The sequence below is a fragment of the Candoia aspera genome, chromosome 7 (genome assembly GCF_035149785.1).
Source record: "Candoia aspera isolate rCanAsp1 chromosome 7, rCanAsp1.hap2, whole genome shotgun sequence".
Lineage (NCBI taxonomy): Eukaryota > Metazoa > Chordata > Lepidosauria > Squamata > Boidae > Candoia > Candoia aspera.
In genome coordinates this window covers 334,322-357,141 of record NC_086159.1, presented here as the reverse complement: position 1 = coordinate 357,141, position 22,820 = coordinate 334,322, and the positions used below count along the sequence as shown (strand labels likewise).

Below are 22,820 nucleotides of genomic sequence, written 5' to 3'. Positions count from 1 at the left end.
GCGCCCCGCCGCTCTCGGCAGCCATTTTGCAGCGGAGCGGCGGCGGCGGCGGCGGCCTGGCCGGTGAGGGCGCGTCCCGGAGTCGGGTTTTCGCCCAAGCCCGCTCTTCCGCTCCCGGCGCCGCGCGGCTGGCTCCCTGGGAACCGGCCCCGCGGTGGGCGCATCGCCTCGTCCCGGGGCCGAGCCGCGCCCGTTGAGGGAGGGCCGGCGGTCCGGCGTTCCCGCTGCTGCGGGGGTCCCTTCCCTGCGGGCCCTCGGCGGGGGCCGGCGGAGGCTAGACCCCGCCCTGCCATCCTCCGGGGCCTTCGGGCGCCTCTGCTCAGGGCCCGGCCTGCCCGCCTCCGCGCCGCCCGGGTTTGGCCGACCCCACCCGTAGCGCGTGCCGCGGCTGCAGCGCCCGGAGGCAGTCCGCCCTCGGCTTGCCTCGTTCGCAGCCGCGCGGCGCTGTCGGGCCTGGGTAGTTTCTCGGGCTTCGCTGCTGCTTCGGCAGCGAGCGGGACGGGACGCGGTGCCTTGGTCGCCTCTCCCGGAACCGAGGTGGCTGCTCACGGTAGGGGCTTTTAGCGGTGGCCGCGTTTTAGGTGGCTGATCCCGGCGGTCAGCCTAACCTGAGCAGGAGGCGGCGGCCGACCCCCGACGGCGGAGTCCCGCGGGCTTCCCCCGCTTCTGCCCGAACAGGAAACGAGCTCTTAGCGGCGCCCGGCCCCGCGCGTGGGGAGGATCCCGGCCCGAAGCCTTGACGGAGCGGCCTCTGCCCAGGCAGCTGCGCCGAAGCCTTGCGGCCTCCGGCCGGGACGACTGGATTTCCATGGGCCGCTCACCCCCTCTCCACCCCCCAGACCTCACCGGCTGCACCACGGAGCATCCTGGTGGACGGAGCTGGGCGAGACGCATCCGTTTTCTGACACCCGGACCCTTAAAATACGCATCAGGGCTGAGTCTCGGGCGATCGCTGATCCTGTCTGGCGCCGAGGCCACGGGCACGACTTTGGGGGGTTGCTCGTGGGGCTGCTGGTTCGGGGGAGCCTGCCGCTGCCCTTTAGTGACTCCTGACCTGGCGCTGGGTTCTCGGACCGCCCTCTGGGCTGCGTTCCAGTGCCCTTGGCAGCACCTTGGGCCTCCCCGGACCTCTGCCTTCTTAGGCAGCCAGTTGTGCTATTTTCCACCGTTGTCCCTCAGCCATGCCCTGTGCTCACTGGGACTTGGGCCCTCGTTTGTCTTCCTGCCTCTGACAAAATTCCATCACAGTCCATCTTTACTCTTCATTTTTGTCTGTCATTGAATTTTTTGAACTTGTTTTTAATAGAACCATTAGGAGGTTGGGCTGCATATAAATCAAATAATAATTTGTGGTGTTGCAGAGCCCTTTTTAATCCATACACCCTAAGGCTAGGAAAGGAGGGGCGTGCACATTTTTTTCTGCTGCACGTTCACCCATCCTATAGGAGGCAGGCACGTGGTCCCCTGGTAACCCCCCGTTTTGTTTTCCTAACGGCCTGCTTTCTGGGGTACGCTGCTTTCATACATGGAAATCTTGCTGCGTTTGTGCGTCTTGGAATTAACTCTTCATGTTCTTCCATTTCCCAGGAGAAGATAAAAGATAACATTGAGTTAAATGGAAGCCTTTTCCAAAGTCAAGTTCTTTGCAGAAGTGAGAAACCAAATGTCTCTCTGCCTGCAGCGAAGTTCTGATATTTGAAACAAGATTTTCCCTAGAGGTAAAAGCTCATCTGGATTATTCCAGGAAACTATTTTGGAGATTTATTCGATACCTAGGAAACACAGTAGCGTGTATTTTATTTATTGATCGTATGGCAGCACATCATACGTATTACAAATATATTAAAAATTGGGAATATAAAAAAGGTATATTAAAATATATATTGGTCATGGGACAATTATAACTAAAAACAAATATTAGGATTACAAATAGAGTCTTTTGCAGCATCAGTTGCCATCAGGAAATCAGCAAAGTTCCTGTTGTAGGCTCTAATCTTACATTCTTGTATTATGTGTTTAACAGTTCGCCTGTCAGCCCTGCAGTCACATCTTGGAGATGGTATCTTAACCCGTTTATATAGGGAATCTGCACACCTGCCATGATTAACGCGCGCACTATTGATAGCTGACCATATTCTGCATGGCTGATCAAAAGCAGGAGGCTTGGTTGTAACACAGGGTAGGCTTTGACAGTGTGGGGGCAGGCTTTTTGCCAAGATTGCCTCCAGGAATTGAGATGAAAATTTTTTATAGCCAATGCCCTGGCAGTAGCCATAGGTGGATGTTTATTCCTAATTCCGCTAAAGGGCCTTCTAAGGCTTTTGGGAGTGGCTAAATGGTATTACAAGTAGTGTGTAAAGGAGAGGAAATAAGTATAATGTGTGCCTTGGAGATCAGGCTGCTGTCTGCTTTGAGAGTGAATAGGGTTAGGGTTAGAGTGAATAGCCAGGTGTCCCTGGGAGGTGACAAAGGAACTTCTGGAATATTCAGTCAGGAGAAGATGGAGGTGGCGCCTATACTCAGTATTTAGTTATCAGGAAGGCTCCCATAAGAACTGACCTCTTGACTAGTGAACTTTGAATTTCAGGCGCCATAGGCTGGCATTGGCAGGAAGCAGAGGGGTTCACAGCTACAATCTCTGTCAGAGGCAGTGGCCGGGGAGCCTGAATGCACTCCTGTTCTACTTCCGAGGTTAGTCTCAGGGGCATTTCTTTTGGAAGCTGTAGAGTTTTTAGGTGAAACACTGCAACTGTGGCTTTTTAAATGCTGGTCCTGGTAACCACTTGGAGGCTACAGCTGATCCAGAATGCAGCAGCATGAGCAGCAACTAGACTGTGCCATGCCCACATAACACACATGCTTCGTGAACTGCACTGGATACCAGTTGGCTTCCTGGTGCAACGCAAGGTGCTTTCAAGCTCTGGATGGGATGGAGCCTAGTCATTTGAGGGACCATCTGAATCCTGTGGCTTCTGCCTGTCCTGTAAGATCTGACAGCTGGCTTGCTCTTGGGTCCTGTCAATTAAGCAGTGCCATCTGGCAGTACCCAGGAAGAGGTCCTTCTCTGCCGTTGAACCCCCTCTGTGGAACAGTGTCTCCCTAGAGATTTGTGGGACCCTGCCCACCTTACTGGCCTTTAAAAGAGCATGACAATCATGGCTGTTCCTCAGGCCTTGGGTTAGTGTGGTTGTAGGGCTTTTTGTCTGTTTTGGTCTCTGCTGGTGCCGTTTTTTTCAAGTGACGCTATCTATTGATTTTAATGTTGATTTTATAGTTTTTGTATATGTTAAGCTGCCCAGAGTCATTTGAAGTTGTGTGACCTAGAAATTTGATTAATAAAGAAATGGTGGTGCATAACAGCAAGACTTAAACAGCCCGTTAATCAATTTGATCTTACAATTTTCAGCTGAAGAATTAAAAAAAGAATCTTAGGGGTAATAATGTTTTACGTTAGTAGGCATTATTTTTATCATTTACCTGTATTTATGTTTCTAACTCTTGTTTCCAGAGTGGTTTGGCAAGTGGGTGGCCACATAAATTAAATGAATAAATAAAAATAATTGCACATTTTGCCAATGCAAGTATGAGTAATTTGGAAGACATGATCAAAATTCAGAATGAGCTCTAGCTTGTTGTTGTTTATTTGTTTAGTCGCTTCCAACTCTTCGTGACTTCATGGACCAGCCCACGCCAGAGCTTCCTGTCGGCTGTCAATACCCCCAGCTCCCCCAGGGATGAATCCATCACCTCTAGAATATCATCTATCCATCTTGCCCTTGGTCGGCCCCTCTTCCTTTTGCCTTCCACTCTCCCTAGCGTCAGCATCTTTTCCAGGGTGTCCTGTCTTCTCATTCTTTGGCCAAAGTACTTCAGTTTTGCCTTTAACATCATTCCCTCAAGTGAGCAGTCTGGCTTTATTTCCTGGAGGATGGACTGGTTTGATCTTCTTGCAGTCCAAGGCACTCTCAGAATTTTCCTCCAACACCACAGTTCCAAAGCATCTACCTTCCTTCTCTCAGCCTTCCTTATGGTCCAGCTCTCGCAGCCATATGTCAGTACGGGGAACACCATTGCTTTAACTATGCGGACCTTTGTTGTTAGTGTGATGTCTCTGCTCTTAACTATTTGATCGAGATTGGTCATTGCTCTTCTCCCAAGGATTAAGCGTCTTCTGATTTCCTGACTACAGTCAGCATCTGCAGTAATCTTCGCACCTAGAAATACAAAGTCTTCCACTGACTCTACATTTTCTCCCTCTATTTGCCAGTTATCAATCAAGCTGGTTGCCATAATCTTGGTTTTTTTGAGGTTTAGCTGCAAGCCAGCTTTTGCACTTTCTTCTTTCACCTTCATCATAAGGCTCCTCAGTTCCTCTTCGCTTTCAGCCATCAAAGTGGTATCATCTGCATGTCTGAGGCTGTTAATGTTTCTTCCAGCGATTTTAATTCCAGCCTTGGATTCCTCAAGCCCAGCATGTCGCATGATGTGTTCTGCGTACAAGTTGAAAAAGTAGGGTGAGAGTATACAGCCCTGTCGTACTCCTTTCCCAATCTTAAACCAGTCCGTTGTTCCGTGGTCTGTTCTTACTGTTGCTACTTGGTTGTTATACAGATTCTTCAGGAGGCAGACAAGATGACTTGGTATCCCCATACTACTAAGAACTTGCCACAATTTGTTATGGTCCACACAGTCAAAGGCTTTAGAATAGTCAATAAAACAGAAATAGATGTTTTTCTGAAACTCCCTGGCTTTTTCCATTATCCAGCGGATATTGGCAATTTGGTCCCTAGTTCCTCTGCCTTTTCTAAACCCAGCTTGTATATCTGGCAATTCTCGCTCCATGAATTGCTGAAGTCTACCTTGCAGGATCTTGAGCATTACCTTACTGGCATGTGAGATGAGTGCCACTGTTCGATAGTTTGAACATTCTTTAGTGTTTCCCTTTTTTGGTCTGGGGATATAAGTTGATTTTTTCCAATCTGATGGCCATTCTTGCGTTTTCCAGATTTGCTGGCATATAGCATGCATTACCTTGACAGCATCATCTTGCAAGATTTTGAACAGTTCAGCTGGGATGCCATCGTCTCCTGCTGCCTTGTTATTAGCAATGCTTCTTAAGGCCCATTCAACCTCACTCTTCAGGATGTCTGGCTCTAGCTCACTGACCACACCGTCAAAGCTATCCCCGATATTGTTATCCTTCCTATACAGGTCTTCCGTATATTCTTGCCACCTTTTCTTGATCTCTTCTTCTTCTGTTAGGTCCTTGCCATCTTTGTTTTTGATCATACCCATTTTTGCCTGGAATTTACCTCCAATGTTTCTAATTTTCTGGAAGAGGTCTCTTGTCCTTCCTATTCTATTGTCTTCTTCCACTTCCACGCATTGCTTGTTTAAAAATAATTCCTGATCTCTTCTGGCTAACCTCTGGAATTTTGCATTTAATTGGGCATATCTCCCCCTATCACTGTTGCCTTTTGCTTTCCTTCTTTCTTGGGCTACTTCTAGTGTCTCAGCAGACAGCCATTTTGCCTTCTTGGTTTTCTCTTTCTTTGGGATGTATTTTGTTGCCGCCTCTTGAACAATGTTGCGGACTTCTGTCCATAGTTCTTCTGGGACTCTATCTACTAAGTCCAGTCCCTTAAATCTGTTCTTCACTTCCACTGCATATTCCTTAGGAATATTAGTGAGCTCATATCTAGCTGATCTGTGGGTCTTCCCTAATCTCTTGAGTCTGATCCTAAATTGTGCAATAAGAAGTTCGTGATCTGAACTACAGTCAGCTCCAGGTCTTGTTTTTACCGACTGTATAGATGTCCGCCACCTTTGGCTGCAAAGGATGTAGTCAATCTGATTTCGGTGTTGTCCATCTGGTGAAGTCCATGTATAAAGCCATCTCTTAGGTTGCTGGAAGAGAGTGTTTGTTATGCAGAGTGAGTTGTCTTGGCAAAATTCTATCAGCCTATGTCCTGCTTCGTTTTGTTCTCCCAGGCCATGCTTACCTGTAATTCCAGGTGTCATTTGACTGCCCACCTTAGCATTCCAGTCTCCTGTGATGAAAATAACATCTCTTTTAGGCGTGTTGTCCAGTAGGTGCTGCAGATCCTCAGAACTGCTCTACTTCAGCTTCTTCAGCATCTGTGGTTGGGGCGTATATTTGGATCACTGTGATGTTAGATGGCTTGCCCTGAATTCAAGTTGAGATCATTCTATCGTTTTTTGGATTGTATCCAAGCACTGCTTTAGCCGCTTTACTATTAATTATGAAGGCTACTCCATTTCTTCTGTGGTCCTCTTGTCCACAGTAGTAGATCTGGTGGTCATTTGATGTGAAGTGGCCCATTCCAGTCCATTTCAGTTCACTGACGCCCAGAATGTCTTATCTTTAATCTTGACATCTCACCAATAACCACATCCAATTTGCCCTGGCTCATAGATCTTACATTCCAGGTTCCAATGGTGTGTTGATCCTTAGAACATCGGATTCGCCGTTCACCACCAGCACCATCGGCCGCTAGCCGTCCTTTCGGCTTTGAGCTAGCTGCGTCATCACGTCTGGGGCTAGTTGAACTCATCCTCTGTTCCTCCCCAGAAGCATTTTGACCATCTTCCGACCTGGAGGTCTCATCTTCCGATGGTATACCGACATATCTCTGGTTGTACTGATCCATTTAGTTTTCACGGCAAGAATACTGGGGTGGGTTGCCATTCCCTTCCCCAGGGATCGCATTTAGTCTGACCTCTCTGTCATGACCTTCCCGTCCTGGGTGGCCCTTCACGGTTTAGTTCATGGCATCATTGAGGTGCTCAAGCTCCAGCACCACGACAAGGTAACGATCCTTTGCTGAAGATTTCTCTATTAGATTGTACCTATTACAATTAAAAAGGCTCTTAATGGTTTACAATACTCCATTAGAACAGCAATCAAAAATCATGGTATACTTAGATCAAGAAACAAAAGTAGAAAAGGACAATTAAAAAAAATCCCTCTGACTGTACATACAAGCTAATAAACTGATGGCATCATTTCAAACTCCAAAGGGTTTCTGGAATGGTTCAGTTTTTAATAATGGAAGCAAGCCAACAGCGGGGGAGATGATTGAATTTTGGAGAGGAACAGGAAGGGAATTCAATAATGTAATGTTCTCTCCTTGGGAGTTCTTTGATTGGGCTGCTGTTTGCTGATTGGTTGATTGCCTAGTTCCGTATTGTGCTGTTTGATGGTTCATCTGGTGTTAATCCTAGTGTTGATTTTTGCATATCTGGGTGTTGATTGCTGGCAAGGGAGTGTACTGGTTTTTTGGCTTTTCTATTGTCTCTTTTGAATGGTATGTCAATGTTGTTTACCTCTATGTGTCTGTTGAGGGCTGCTTTGTCTGAGTGCCAGGCTTCCAGGAATTCTCTGGCGTTTTTGGATTTGGCTTGGTTTAGGATGCTTACAGTTTCCCAGTTGAAACTATGGTTGAGTCTGTCCATGTGTTGTGAGATGAAGGAGTTCTCGTCATGTCTTCTGACTGCTAGTTGGTGTTCGTGGATGCGCTCTGCTAGTCTTCTGCCTGTCTGTCCTACATAGTGGCTGTTACAGTCTTTGCACTGTATGTTGTAAATAACTCCTGTTTTTTCTTCTTGGGCTATTGGGTCTTTTGGGTTACTTAATATGTTTTGAAGAGTTTTAGTTGGTTTATGTGCTGTGGCAATGCCATGCGGTTGTAACAGTCTGTTGGTGGTTTCTGAGATGTTTCTGATGTATGGCAGTGTTATCCTTTTCATAGCTTCTGTTGGTTGGATTGTAGTGGGTTGGGTGGTGAGGCACTTTTTGATAAAGTTGAGCGGGTATCCATTTTGTTGGAAGATGCTGTACAGATGATCTTTTTCCTTTTTCTGGTGCTCTGGGTAACTGCAGGGCATTTGTGCTTTCTGAATAACGTTTTCACACAGCTCCTCTTGTGGGGGGTTGGATTGTTACACCTAAAGATGGACGAAACCATCATCATCCTCCCAGCAGACAAAGGTCGCACCACCGTCATTATGGACAGATCACAGTGTGTACAAAAGGCCAAAGAATTACTTGAGGACAAAGAAACTTACACCCCGGTGAACACCAATCCATGCAGAAACTGGACAACCAGGTAAAAAGAATTCTCAACAACCTCACCAAGAAAGGTCAAATTACACAAGAAGAACAGAGGGGGATGAAAAACAGTGGACCCGTCCTCCCACGCTTCTACGGACACCCCAAGATACACAAGCCGGGCATACCACTTCGGCCCATTGTATCATTACCAGGGACTCCCACTTATAACATAGCTAAAGAGCTTACAAAGAAACTCAGACACCTCACAGAGGAGAGTGAACATTCTATCAACTCCCCACTACAGTGCCTCCAGAAAGTCAAAAACCTAAAAATAGAAGAAGGTGAAATCATGGTATCATTCAATGCGACAGCTCTCTTCACATTCATAGACCTGGCACTAGCGAAAGAATCCATGGCTGCAGTTCTGCGCAACACACCTGACCTAGCCAAATACACCAAAATAGAAATACCCGGGATAATCGACCTCATCAACCTCTGCCTTACAACCTACTTTCAACAGGCCAAAGGAACACCCATGGGATCACCAATTTCAGGACTTATAGAAGAGACTGTAATGCAGGGTCTGGAAAGGATAGCACTCCCACACATACAACCCAAAGTATGGATCCGGTATGTTGATGACACTTTTGTCATAATACAAAAGAAACAACTGGAAGAAACCCACAAGACAATCAACAATATCTTTAATGGAATAAAATTCACAAGGGAGGAAGAAAACAACACACTACCATTCCCGGACATCCTCATCAGTAGAGGAAATGTTGGTAAGTTAGGAACACAAGTTTACAGGAAAGCTACCCACACCAACCAAGTGCTCCATTACCACAGTAACAATCCAACCTCCCACAAGAGAAGCTATGTAAGAACATTATTCAGACAAGCACTTACACACTGCAGAACCCTAACCCTAATGCAATTCTGCCTCATCCACGCCTTCTCAGCCTCCAGGCACTGTGGTTAATTTGAGTGTGTTTGTTGCCGCCATGTGGGGGGAGGTATATTGGCTTTTTTGTATTGTGGATTTTAATTTTGTAAGTCACCTGGGGTCACTGTATGTGAGTTGGGCGGCCATATAAATTTGTTTATTAAATAATAAGCAAGCATCTGATCAGCATCACCTACCCAGCAATAGGGTAGAGTTGGACAACTAAGCATCATCTGCATATTGATGATACCACACCCCATGCCACCAAATGACCCCTCCCAGTGGCCTCATTTAGAGGTTATATGTAATGGTTGCCTAATCCCAAATACTCAGTCTCACAAGCTCGGGCTTAAAGATAACTGATTTATTAAAGGAATAGTATGCAAATACAGAGAAAGCTGAGAATGAGCAAAAGCACGCCAAATACAAACTTAAAAGCCTTGCCTTCAATCCTGTCCTGCCCCAAGCACCCGTCAGCACACACCCCCTCCCAAGTGCTAGGAACCGTTACACGCGCCTGGGAAAGTAACCTTGAACAGGAGTGCAAACCCAAACATACATTCCAAAGTTCCAAAACAAAACAGAGTGCAGGAATGGAAAAACCCAGCCACGAGCAAGACGGGTATACACGGAAAACGGTTTGACATGTGAAACGTTACGATGTTAACAGAACATTGAAATGGGGAACATGACATATCGCCCCCCCTCGTGAACAGTGCTAAGGAGCTGGTTTGTCGGGGTAGGTAGAGTGAAAACGAGCAACCAGGTGGGGTGAGCGAACATCGGGGGCAGAAACCCATTCAGGGTTAGGGTTCCAACGAACGAGGTACTGCAAAGTGGAACGCTGGCGGCGGGAGTCAAGGATTTCAGTGACCTTGAAGTGCTGTTGGTCATCAATCATAATCGGAGGTGGCGGAGCCAGATGGGGATGCCAGCGGTCCGACTGTAGATAGGGCTTGAGCAAGCTGCAATGGAAAACAGGATGTAAACGCTTGAGGTTATGGGGTAAATCTAGTTTAAAAGTAACCGGGTTAATTTGTGCAACAATGGGAAAAGGACCCACAAATTTAGGGCCAAGTTTCTTGGAGGGTTGTGGTGATTTGATGAATTTTGTGGATAAGTAGACTTTATCCCCCACAGCAAAAGTAGGTTCGCGGGAGCGTTTAGCATCTGCATGGCGTTTGTAGGTTGTTTGGGCATGGTTGAGAGCTTGTTGAATGTTTAGCCACGAGTCTTTGAGAGAGTCAGCCCAGTCAGCGAGAGAGGCTGGGGGCGGCTGCGGGTGCGGGAGTTCAGGGATCGGGACGAACTCCCGCCCGAAGACAGCTTTAAAGGGAACTTGACCAGTCCTTTGATGCACGGCGTTGTTATAAGCGACTTCAGCAAATGGGAGTAAGTCCACTCAGTTGTCCTGTTGGTAATTGACAAAAGCTCGAAGGTATTGTTCAAGAGTAGAATTAACTGCTTCAGTAGATCCATCCGTTTCCGGATGCCAAGCGGTGGATAGGGCTTGTTTGGTGCCAAGCAGTTTTAAAAATGCCCGCCAAAACTGTGACGTAAATTGTGTGCCTCTGTCACTCACCAAACGGGCGGGGATTCCATGAAGGCGGTACACGTGAACGAGGAAGAGGCGTGCCAGCTGTTGCGTGGTGGGGATAGAGGCGCATGGGATGAAATGCGCTTGTTTAGAAAAAAAATCTTTTACCACCCAAATGACAGTTTTTCGTTGACTGGGCGGTAGGTCGACAATAAAGTCCATGGATATGTCCTGCCATGGGAAGGACGGGGTGGCAACCGGTTGGAGGAGACCTTGAGGCTTGCCTGTCTTGCGCTTTGTAGCCGCGTAGACAGGGCATGCAGTGACATATGCTTTAAGGTCCTTTAGCAAAGTTGGCCACCAGAATTGACGCCGAACTAGGTGAAGTGTTTTAAGATATCCAAAATGTCCAGCCAACTTGTCGTCGTGGCAACGCTGGAGGATCGTTTTCCGCAAAGCGTCAGGCACATAGAGATGATCGTTGCGCCAGGCAAAATTGTCAGTGAAAGTTACAGTGTGTAGGTTGGCTTGCAACCAAGTATCATTTTTAAGGTGGAGTAGCAACTGTTGTTGCAAGTCTGATGGAATTGGTAAGCGCGGTGACTGGGAGGGAGGCGGAGCGGCTTGAGGTTGAGTTTGTTGCGCTCGCGCTTGGCTGCGTGTCACCGCTGCCAGACTCAGTTGCTTTTCCGTCCACACAGTACCCTGCACCGTTGGCCCTGGGCCAGCATCTTGGGGTCTGCGTGACAGCGCATCAGCTAAAAAGTTTTTCTGGCCTGGAATGAATTTGAGGGTAAAATCAAAGCGACTGAAAAATTCAGCCCAGCGAAGTTGTTTGGGGCTGAGTTTTCTACTGGTGCTTAATGCTTCCAGGTTCTTATGTCAGTCCAGACTTCAAAAGGGTTTGAAGCCCCTTCTAATAAGTGGTGCCAAGTTTCTAAAGCGGCTTTTACAGCAAAAGCCTCCTTTTCCCAAACATGCCACCGTCTCTCAGTTTCGGTGAACTTGCGAGAGAGGTAAGCACAGGGTTTTAAGATGTCAGACTGGTCTGACTGGAGCAGTAGTGCCCCGACAGAGAAATCGGAGGCATCCACCTGTACTATGAAAGGCTTGGTGGGGTCTGGATGCTGCAAAATGGGTTCGGTAGTGAAGATTTGTTTGAGCGCCTCGAATGCCTGTTGGCAAGTTGGAGTCCATTTAAGGAGCGCTCCTGGGTTTTTAGAGCGTCGCGTATCCCCCTGCGCTTTAGTTTTTAACAGTTCAGTAAGGGGGAGGGTGATTTCCGCAAAATTTTGGGCAAATGCCCTGTAGAAATTGGCGAATCCAAGGAAACTTTGTAATTGCCTCCTGGTACGTGGAGGCTCCCATGCCACAATCGCTTCAACCTTGGCAGGGTCCATTTCAATGCCCTTAGCGGAAATTCTATATCCTAGATAATCGATTTGTGATTGATGGAAGGCACACTTGGACAGTTTAGCATACAACTCAGCTTTTCTCAATTTAGTAAGCACTTGACGCACCAAGTGAATATGTTCTGACATGGTTTCAGTATAAATCAATACATCATCCAAATACGCTAGTACTCCCTTAAACAGGTGGTCGTGCAAGACCTCATTAATAAGTTGCATAAAAACCCCAGGTGCCCCCGATAAACCAAATGGCAGGACTTTGTATTGAAAAGCCCCAAGAGGACAGTTAAACGCTGTTTTCCACTCATCCCCTTCCCTTACGCGAATGCGAAAATAGGCTTCTCTCAGATCCAATTTTGAGAAGATTTTGCCTCTGGCCAGATGCGATAACATATCTTTGATAAGGGGCAAAGGATATTTATTTAATATTGAGACTGCATTGAGCCCGCGGAAATCGGTACACAGCCTCAATGAGCCATCCTTTTTTGGTCTAAAGAGAACAGGGGCCCCCACCGGGGAGTTTGCCGGCTCAATGAAACCCCTAGCCAGGTTTTTGTCAATGAATTCCCTCAGCGTAGTTAGCTCTTTGGGAGACATGGGATAGATTTTTGGGTGAGGTAACTTTACATTAGGTAAAAACTCAATGGCACAGTCTGTTTTCCGGTGAGGTGGCAAGCGATCTGCTTCCTTCTCCCCAAACACATCAGCCAGATCCTGGTATTGGCTAGGCAGCCCTTCTAGTGGTGGAAGGGTTTGTACTGTAGTGTTAGCCACCCGTCCTCCCTCCATGTCCTCTAACAAGTCCTTTTCAGGTACTTTATAAAATCCATCAGCAAACGTTACAGTTCTATGCAGCCAATTGATGAAAGGGTTTTGTTGCACAAACCAAGGCATTCCCAAAATCACCAAAGGGCCCCCCACTGGAGCTATGACAAAAGGCAATTTCTCCCAATGGGTGCCCATCTGTAAAGCCACCAGTCCTGTAGAGTGAGTGACTGCTTTCCCTTCCGCCATGGTCCCATCCAATTGCGTGAAGATCATGGGCCGTGGCAAAGGGAACGTGGGCAGTTCTACGCTCTCTCTTGGGCCAATGGGTCTTCAAAGTGCTGTTTTAGCGCCCACAGAAACTCATCAAAGTCCTCTAACTCCGTGGCCTCAGCTTGGCACAGCTGTACGTACCAATTAGCTGCCCTCCCCTTCAGCTTGTTGGCAATAAAATTAATCTTGCCTTGTTCAGAGCGAAAACTTCGACCCCAATCCTCCATATAATGTCTAGCATTTGTAATGAAGAAGGAAAGCGTGGTAGGGTCCCCATCAAACTTCACCCCAAAGGGTGGGAAGGTCCTTACCGGCTCCACCGGCTGTGGTGGCTCTGCAAACAACAGCGTGCGTCGAGCCGCCAGTGGTGGCCGATCTCTGGACGCCCTTGACTCCCTTCCCCCCAATTGCCGGGGAGCTCGAGTCTTACTTCTACCCCTGAATGACAGGGAACTCCGTCTTGGGAAAACGAGCTGAGAGGGGTCCTCTTCCCAATCTTCCTGTAGGGACCCCGAGCCTCTGGTGACATCTTTTATGAGGGTCACTATCATATCCATTTTGTCCTCTATTGCTTTCATGTGGGCAGGGGTGACAGGCTCTTCTAAGGGTCTATTGGTTACCACCACCCTCGGCGATAAGGGGATTTCGGGTTCCCAGGATGGCTGTGGAGATCCCCTCCCCGGTGCTGCTTCCACCTCGGGTTGGGGCTGGAGTACACCCCCTGTGGCACCCTGCACTGCTAACAATAGATCATCCAATTGGACATCTCGTCTCTCCCGACGTGCTGCCCTTTGCGCTCTCGAAGTTGGAGCTATCAGAGTCTTCGTCGAGTCCGGCTCTTCTTCGCTCCCTTCACTCTCGCGAAGCGGAGGTTCGATCATCGCTAGCACTCCTCTTTACCCAAACTTTGGATGGGGCTAGCGGAAATGATATAAACAATTCTCAGCTTTATGTAATGGTTGCCTAATCCCAAATACTCAGTGTCACAAGCTCGGGCTTAAAGATAACTGATTTATTAAAGGAATAGTATGCAAATACAGAGAAAGCTGAGAATGAGCAAAAGCGCGCCAAATACAAACTTAAAAGCCTTGCCTTCAATCCTGTCCCGCCCCAAGCACCCGTCAGCACACACCCCCTCCCAGGTGCTAGGAACTGTTACATGCGCCTGGGAAAGTAACCTTGAACAGGAGTGCAAACCCAAACATACATTCCAAAGTTCCAAAACAAAACAGAGCGCAGGAATGGAAAAACCCAGCCACGAGCAAGACGGGTATACATGGAAAACGGTTTGACATGTGAAACGTTACGATGTTAACAGAACATTGAAATGGGGAACATGACATTATATAGGAGGGGGGGGAGAGCAGAGCCCTGAGGTCCACATAGAAGAGGCCTAGGAGTGGACCTCTCTCCCCCTAACAACAATGACTGGACTGGCCCCAGAGGAAGAAGAACCGCTGCAAAACAGCTCCCCCCATTCCTAACCTCCAGAGCTGGTTCAGAAGGATATCATGGTCAACAGTATTGAAAGCCACCAAGAGATCCAAGAAGGTCAGGATAGATGCACCATCCCCATCCTGAGCCCTTTAGAGGTCATCCACAAGTGTGACCAGTGCTTTCTCAGCACTACAACCCGGCCTGAGCCCAGACTAAAAAAGGTCCAGATAAATCTGCTTCATCCAGGGCCTTCCGAAGCTGAGAACCCATCACCCTCTCTACAACCTTCCCTTGAAGACTTGATTAAGGTTATCCAACACTGTTGGATCCAGGGATGACCTCTTGAGATGGGGGTGCGCCTCCATCTCTGGGCTGTCCAAGTGATGGTCTCAGAGTTTTGTCCTGGGGTCTGAAGGGAGGAACCAGGTGGGGAAGAATAGATTGGCTCAATCCCAGCAGGACTGAAGGGCTGTGGGTATTTGGACCCTCCAGGCCTGGAAACATTCCTGTTCAGGACTGGTAGGCAACTTGGAGGTTTCCTGGACTTGCAGTTTCTGCTGAAAGAGTACGTGTCAGCGTGGCCAGGAGGGACTTGGCACAAATACCTCATATGTGCCAGTTGCACCCATTCCTGGACTGGGATGGGGCCTCCAGACTGTCACTCCCATCCTAGTCATTTTATGGGCAGACCATTGCAAGGTGCTCCATGTGGGGCTGCCTTGGAGACCACTTGGAAGCTGAAGCATCTCCCCAGAGATCAGTATTGCTCCTACCCTGGCTATTTTTGAAAAGTTTTTGAAAATCCAGCTTTTTCCCCAGTCTTAAGGGTAGGATTGTTGGTGAGCCTCTTTTAGTTGAAAGTTTTCTTCTGAGGCACACATTGTTCTTTTTTTATTATTTTAATGTTATATGCTGCCCAGGGTCTTATGGAGCTGGGCAGATTTCTCAGTTCAGACCATCAATAAATGTGAAGTTTAATAGCCATTGATAGCCCTTTCATTCATGAACTTGTGCAGGCTCCTTTTACAATCATCTATATTTGTGTTGTATAAAGAAGTCTACATTTAATTCGAGCAGATTACCTGGCATTCTAGCATTGTGGGAAAGAAGGAAACAACTTTTCCTCCTGTTTGCAGAATTCTGTCTCCCCTTGCCCATCTTTGCTTCAGGCTAAGAAGCGGTCAAGCCCCTTGATTACAGAACATGTTGAAAGAAGCAAGATTCACATAGAGGTTCTTTAATGTGTTTTAATGCCAGGAAAAAGGTTACAGTAGAGAGATAAAAATTGAGATGGGTACCCTCCAGCCTTTCTTTATGAGCGAGTTCATTAAGGCAGCGTCTCTCTGCTTTGAATCTCTTTCCTGGAAAGTGCATGATAAGAGACCACTTATTTGATAAGCCTGTAACAGGCTCTTCCATCTGCTGATTGTGCTTAGAGACACTCTTCTTTCTTAGCATGAACACAATCTTATTATAAAAACTGTAATTGTTACAGACCTTCCTCTAAGGGGAACTTCTCCAGTTCCCTAGTCATTCTGATTGTAATTTGTGACTTTTTCCAGTTGTACAGTGGTTTTTTTGCATCGTGATGATCAGAGTGCAAAAACTTTAGTAGACTTGAAAGTGAGCACTGTCCCAGAATATCTGTCAGTGCACCAGCATTTTTATTTTAAATCTCTCAAAACTGAAAAATTCAGAAACTGAATTGGTAGGAAAAGTCCATCTTAAGAGTAACAAGGAATCTCTTGATTGTCCTTCGGTGATCTTGGATCTGCAGAGCAGAGCTACATGTGCTCCAGGCATTAAAGAAATCTAGCTTGATTTCCCATGTTTATTTCAGGCGGCAAACCTGAAACAGATTTTAAAGAGAACTCCATCCATTAAATGAAAGGTAAACCATTATGTGATAGAAAGAGTGGGCAGGGTAACATTTTGTCTCCTCAGCATCATCTAATCTGTGTGTGCAACTGTGCTGAGCATTTGGCAGATACTGGAAAGCTGTGAAATTGGGCTTCCCTTACTGGCCAAGCGGTGCTCTCGGTAGAGCTGATTTTCCAGTGGCTCTGATATTAAACCACTAGCTGGTTCATTCTCAGTAATCAGGTAGATACGGTTGGGCTTCCTGCCCAGATAACAAAAGATGGAGTTTTGCCAGGGAGTTATGCCTGTTGGGGGGAGATGGGCAGTGATATAAATTTAAATAAATAAATCCAACCATCCATCTGTTACGCAATTTTCCTGGAAAGTACTTTTCCTGTGAGAAACAGGAAGCCAGAAAATAGCAGGAAGTAGGGAATGCTTTGGTGCTAGCAGCGTAGTGATTATACCGTCCTCTCCCTTTCAGCTAGGTGTGCGCGCACCCCCATCATGTTTTGGAAGTTTGATCTGAATACAGTGTCACATGTTGACAAGTTGCTGGACAAAGAGGACGTTACTCTGCATGAGTTGATGGACGAAGATGACATCCTCCAAGAGTGCAAAGCACAGAACCGGAAGCTGGTGGATTTCCTCTGTCAGCAGCACTGCATGGAGGAGCTGGTTTGCCTAATCACCCACGAGCCTCCCCTGGACATGGATGAGAAGGTCCGCTTCAAGTACGTATTCTCCTTCTGGCCAGTGCCAGTGGGCAGGTCAGAGGCTCGGTAGGAGGAAAAGGCACCAGATGTGTGGCTGGTCAGTTCTGCGGTGAGACCCACGGGGGGCCCTTCCTTCCTCATTGTGTTTAAGAGCAAGCTCGGATGGTGCTTAAGATGACTTCTGAATAATCTGAACACTAAGAAATGACAGGTAGTCTTGTGAAAAAGTAAGTACACCCCCTTGAAATGTTTGACTTTTCAACCTATTTCAACATACATGTATTTGAACTTCATTTCAACGATATTGATAGATAAAGGAGTATAATATAACAAATATCAGGCACCATTTACATTTTGTAGTCCATTGTGTAATTTAAATGAATGAAATGAAGATCCAATATCTGTATGCTGAAATAGGTTGAAAAAGTCAAAAATTTTAACAAAGCGTATTCCCTTTTTCACATGCTTGGATGTAAAGAAGAAAGAAGGATGAAGCTCTTTACAGGTAGTCCTTGAGTTACCACCGTTCATTCAGCAACCATTTGAAGTTACAATGGTGCTGAATGAAGGGAGTTATGACTGGTACTCGAAGTTTGGATGCTTTGTTGCATGTGGACAAAATTTGGGTTCCTGACAATCAGCTTGCACTTACAACCAGTTGCAGCGTCCCACGGTCATGTGATCGCCATTTCTGACCTTCCCTGCTGGCTTCCCCCAAGCAAAGTCAATGGGAAGCCAGCAGGGAAGGGCGCGAGTCACTGGGGTAAGTCTCCCCCGTGCCTTTCTTTGCTCACATGTGCCACGTCCTCCTTTCTCCCTTTACTCTCACACACCTCATGCCATCTTTCCCCAGCCTCTCTGTGCTTACACACACGTGCACACCTCACACCCTCTTTCCATGGCCTCCCTGTGATCGCGCACACACATGCATGTACCCTGTGCCCTCTTTCCCTGGCTTCACTGCGATTGCATGCACCCTGTGCACTCTTTCCACGACCTCCCTGGGATCGCACCCACCCCATGCCCTCTTTCCCTGACCTCCCTGAGATTGCATATGTGCGTGCACGTACCACGTGCCCTCTTTCCTCAGCCTCCCTGCGATCGCTCACACACACACATGCGCACCCCGCACCCTCTTTCCCTGGCCTCCCTGTGACCGCATGCACCCCACGCCCGTGTTCCCCAGCCTTTCTGAGCTCATGCCACACCGAGTGCCCCCTCCCCCGACTTGCATGCAATCTCTCCTGGGGCTCCCTGGTCCTCTCCCACCTTACCTGGGCCTACCTCCACTTCTCACTTAACAGGCCCGCGTGGACCCATGCGTCTTGGGTTACGCGACAGCTGGGACGGCCTGAATTTCCATCGCTAAGCAATGCGGTCACGTGACATGCTTTATGACTGCCTTCTTAGTGATGGCGATCCTGGTCCCGACTGCAGATGTAACTCAAGGACTATCTTTATTTCTGGGGAGCCTCTTGATGGTTGCGCAGCTGGGAAGGATATGAGGATAAGGGAGGGAAGTATGGAGAAAGTTCTGAAGGAAGACAGGGTGCAACAAAGCACTGGACTGCTAAAAGGGGACAAAATTCGGGCTCTTTCCTGATAGTCTGTTTCATTAAGTGCCCCTCTTTTTTGAACTTGTCCTTTTTGTATCGGAGAGCTTGTCAGCTATCTCCCATGTTTCTTTCCCTTTGGTATTGTTTGTGTTGGGGCCTTAATTCTCTGATTTTTCAGAATTTCTCAGTCACCCTGAAATCGGGATTTTTCCATCCATGGAGTCCTTCCAACTTTTCCTCTTAGCTTATTGAAATCAGCTCTCTTGAAATCTAGAATACTAACCTTCCGTTCTCCCTGCCTGCAATAGCGAGAAGAACTACCGTTCATAGTTAACTTGGCCCTGTGCAGTCTGAGATGCAAGGCTATTGTAATGGTTGCCTAATCCCAAATACTCAGTCTCACAAGCTCGGACTTAAAGATAACTGATTTATTAAAGGAATAGTATGCAAATACAAAGAAAGCTGAGAATGAGCAAAAGCGCGCCAAATACAAACTTAAAAGCCTTGCCTTCAATCCAGTCCCGCCCCAAGCCCCGTCAGCACGCACCCCCTCCCAGGTGCTAGGAACCGTTACACGCACCTGGGAAAGTAACCTTGAATAGGATTGCAAACCCAAACATACATTCCAAAGTTCCAAAACAAAGCAGAGCGCAGGAATGGAAAAACCCAGAAATGAGCCAGGCGGGTATACACGGAAAACGGCTTGACATGTGAAACGTTACAATGTTAACAGAACATTGAAAGGGGGAAACATGACAGCTATCTTTTTCCATATTAACCAACTAATACTATAGAGCAGGTGTTCCAGAAACCCCAAAGCCCTTTTGTCAAAACAACACCATAATGACTGGGGAGATGCCTTGTCTCCAGCAATTCAGACACAAGAGGCTTAAAGAAAAGTGAGTCAGCCCAGAGAGTGGGCAGAGGCCATCAGAGCTCAGAAGGTATTAAAATCAGAAGGACCAAATTCAGAGGATGGGCAGCTCCAGTTTCCTTTTGTTCTTTGTTCCGGTCTGGAGCTCTGTCGCCAGGGCTGGCTAAAGCCCAGGTCAGCAGACTGAGATCTGCACTGCATGGTTAACTGGGAAGCCCTGGGTCACCGTGCACTGCAGACTTGTGTTTATCTCTCAGACTGATCTGAGCTGTTGGGAGCTTGTTCTGTTGGGGGAGGTGAGAGAGAGAGAGAGAGAGAGATCTTGATGTGGAAGCGGACAGCTGAGGGAAGTTCTTCCAAATTAGTCCTCCTTTTTTTTCTCTTTTCCTGATCCTTGATATGCATAAAATATTTTCATTTTTTTATTGAATCAGCCCATTCATTCTGAAAATATTTTATTTAACTACACTTTTCCTCTGTTTTGTTAAACTACCAAGCGAAGCAGGGCATTTGCCTCTTTTCGTTCTCCTGAGTAAAGTAATGCAAAGAGAAGTCCCTCCCCTCTCTCCCCCCATGAAGTGGCAGTATACTGACCTGGTTCTGCCCAGGAAAGTAGCAAGGTGCAGTAAGAATTATGAAACCGCCCCCCGCAAGGGAGCCAGAGGTCCCAACTCTCGCATGCCTGGCATTTGTGTCTACAAATGCCCCATTACCAGAACCTGACCCAGTCTCCTGCTTGGAGAGGCTGAATTGCCTACACCACGTTCTTCGCGTGTTTCACCCTGGTCTGCAAGCCCTAAGTGGCAGGCATGGGCCAGCTCCTCCTGACTGATTTTAGGGAGATTTTATGAGGTGGTCTAGGACCTGTTTGGATTTGGGCTTTTCATCAGCCTCTTGCCTTGGCTTTGTTTCTGCTCTTGCAGGTATCCCAACACTGCCTGTGAATTGCTGACCTCGGACGTACCACAGATCAGTGACAGGCTGGGAGGGGATGAAGCCTTGTGGAACATCCTCTATGACTTCCTGGACCACGAGCCTCCCTTGAACCCTTTGCTGGCCAGTTTCTTCAGCAAGACCATTGGCAATCTCATAGCAAGAAAGGCAGAGCAGGTAAGGTAATCAGCATAAAGATAATTATGTTCTCAATTCTTCACATACGTTCTCCCCCTGCCCCCTTTAAGGATCCCCAACTTGAAATTGTTAAGTGATAGTTAATTAGATGCACTTTTCCTGTGTTGCAGAAGGAAAAATTGATGCTAGATTCACTTTCTCTTTGTCACCAAATAAAAAGACTGCTTTTTCCTGGGAATTTTGCACTGTACTTGTATTTATTGCGTTACCCATAGTTGTGCATCTCTGCCTTTTCCCTCTGTGTGCTGGGCCTGGACAGATCCCTCTGGGAGCATCTTGTTCCTCTGTAAGGCCGGGATGCCTCTTGGCGTCTTACACATGTGGTATACATACTGAAAGGACTCTGCTCTGTAGTATAATGGTTTACTCATTTTTTAAAAAAAGCAGTGTAGGTCGGTCCAATGTTGATAATGTGATTATAGACAAACAGCGATGACATGGTTTTATGTAGAATTAAAAGAAATCCAAAGTAGCTGTGAATTGGGGTGGGATTATGTATGTGGAAATGGCTGCAAACAGTTATGTCTTCGTAGATTAGCTTTTGTTAGCCAACTTGTTTGACTGATGAATTAAATTTTTTGTAATGCCTAAACAGTTGCTCTATTTTTGCCCCTTTCCTATCTGGTTATTTCTTCCTCTTGCTCTATTGCCATTTAATTTTGAGCTCCACCTCCCCATTTCCTCCCTTTCCATTGCAGCCTCACCTTCCATTTTATCACCCACCTTTTGGTGCTGTTAGTATAACTGTTTCTGCCTTGGCCATGTCCTCTTGGTCTGTTTGCTTATTTATATGTATACGTATGTGTGTGTGCGTATGCATGTATAAATAAATGTATGTATGTACTGGCCACCCCACTCCAGTGGATGTAGATGTACATCTACACCTACACCCGTAAAGAACTGTGCCTCACACACACTTTTATTGGATGGGGAGGAATTCCAGGAGTGGTTCTAACTGGAGTTGCCAACTCTAGACAGAGAAGGTGTGAAAACGGGGCAGTGCACGTGTATTTGATTGATGTTTATATTTTTTTTCTGCCTTTGCTTCCTTTTAGGGATAGTTTTAAATTTAGGATTATCTTCCTTTCAGATAAATACGTTGTAATAACACTTGGGAGAATATTGTTACTATTGTTCCAAGTAAGAAATAAATTGCTTGTGGTTTGGTTTCAGTTTCTTGTACTCTTAATTATTTTATTTTATAGTGTAGAATATTAGGCATCCCTTAACATCAGTGGGATGTAGTGGCACCCCAGTTAGCATGTGAAAATTCTAAGGATAAGAAAAAGTTCATAGAGGTGCTAAAACTGGCATAGAAATGCAGCTGTTTTCAAGATGCTGAGCTGGCTTTGCCATGGAAAGGGTTTTGCTATCCCCTGTATGAACTGGCCACATCTGCTTTGCCGGTTGCTTTTCCAAAGTACGTGGCAGATTTAGTATTCTTACCAGTTCTGATGCTGAATTACAAGTTTGTTTATTTATTAAACAGATTTATAAGGCCACCCAACTCACACATGGTGACTCCGGGCGGCTTACAGAATTAAAAACCATAAAAACACAGTTTTTAAGTTTCAGGAGTCTGCTGCTACTAAAGCAGGCTTCTGGAGGGGCCCAGTCCAGCACTGTTTGTCTGCAGGTAGATGGTTTCCTTGCTGCAGTCCGGTCAGAGAAACTGAATGCATTGTTCTACTGTCATGTGTGGTCACTGAGTCGGGTAGCATCCTTGTAACCTTCCAAGTGGTTGGCTTCTGCATGTGCCTAAAAATTAAAGTGGTTTAGCCATAAATTTTATAAATTAGTTAATAAATGAGTTTTTAAGCCTCTTTTATAATTTTAATGTTGTCATATTGCCTACACTTTTAATAATATGTTCATTGTTCTAGAATTCCTCATGCAGGAAAAGTGGCCTGCAAATATTAGCTATTTATGTATGAATGTACGTATGCATACACACACGCATACAGTATATATATTAAAATTAAGAGCTTTGATCGTACCTCACTATTGTTGTTTTCCCCAGGTGATTTCATTCCTGAGGAAGAAAGTCCAGTTTGTTGATCTGGTGCTCAAGCATCTTGAGACGTCCGCCATGATGGACCTCCTGTTGCGGCTGGTCAGCTGTGTGGAGCCAGCCCAGCTCCGCCAGGAAGTGCTACATGTCAGGGCTCCTCTGGCTCTTCTGTACTTTCTCCTCACTGCAGCAGGAGTTCTGGGTGGTTCAGCAAAGGCATCTTTTCTGATG

General features: G+C 46.8%; 1 protein-coding gene across 9 annotated transcripts in view; it reads left to right on the top strand.

Annotated features, from left to right (window-relative positions):
• PPP6R2 (protein phosphatase 6 regulatory subunit 2) overlaps positions 1 to 22,820 on the top strand; it is a 91,951-nt gene that overhangs the window by 335 nt on the left and 68,796 nt on the right. For 7 of the 9 annotated variants that reach the window (XR_010068320.1, XR_010068321.1, XR_010068319.1 and 4 more), the window contains exons 2-5: positions 1,588 to 1,718; positions 16,786 to 17,035; positions 20,371 to 20,557; positions 22,599 to 22,736. Coding sequence is in view for 5 of the 9 variants with exons in the window: in XM_063308835.1 (XP_063164905.1) it covers positions 16,809 to 17,035; positions 20,371 to 20,557; positions 22,599 to 22,736 (552 nt within the window). In the remaining 4 variants the exon portion in view is untranslated. Of the gene's footprint in view, positions 1 to 45; positions 64 to 1,587; positions 1,719 to 16,785; positions 17,036 to 20,370; positions 20,558 to 22,598; positions 22,737 to 22,820 lie in introns of those variants that run through there. The other 2 variants (XM_063308832.1, XM_063308836.1) reach the window with 2 other exon arrangements.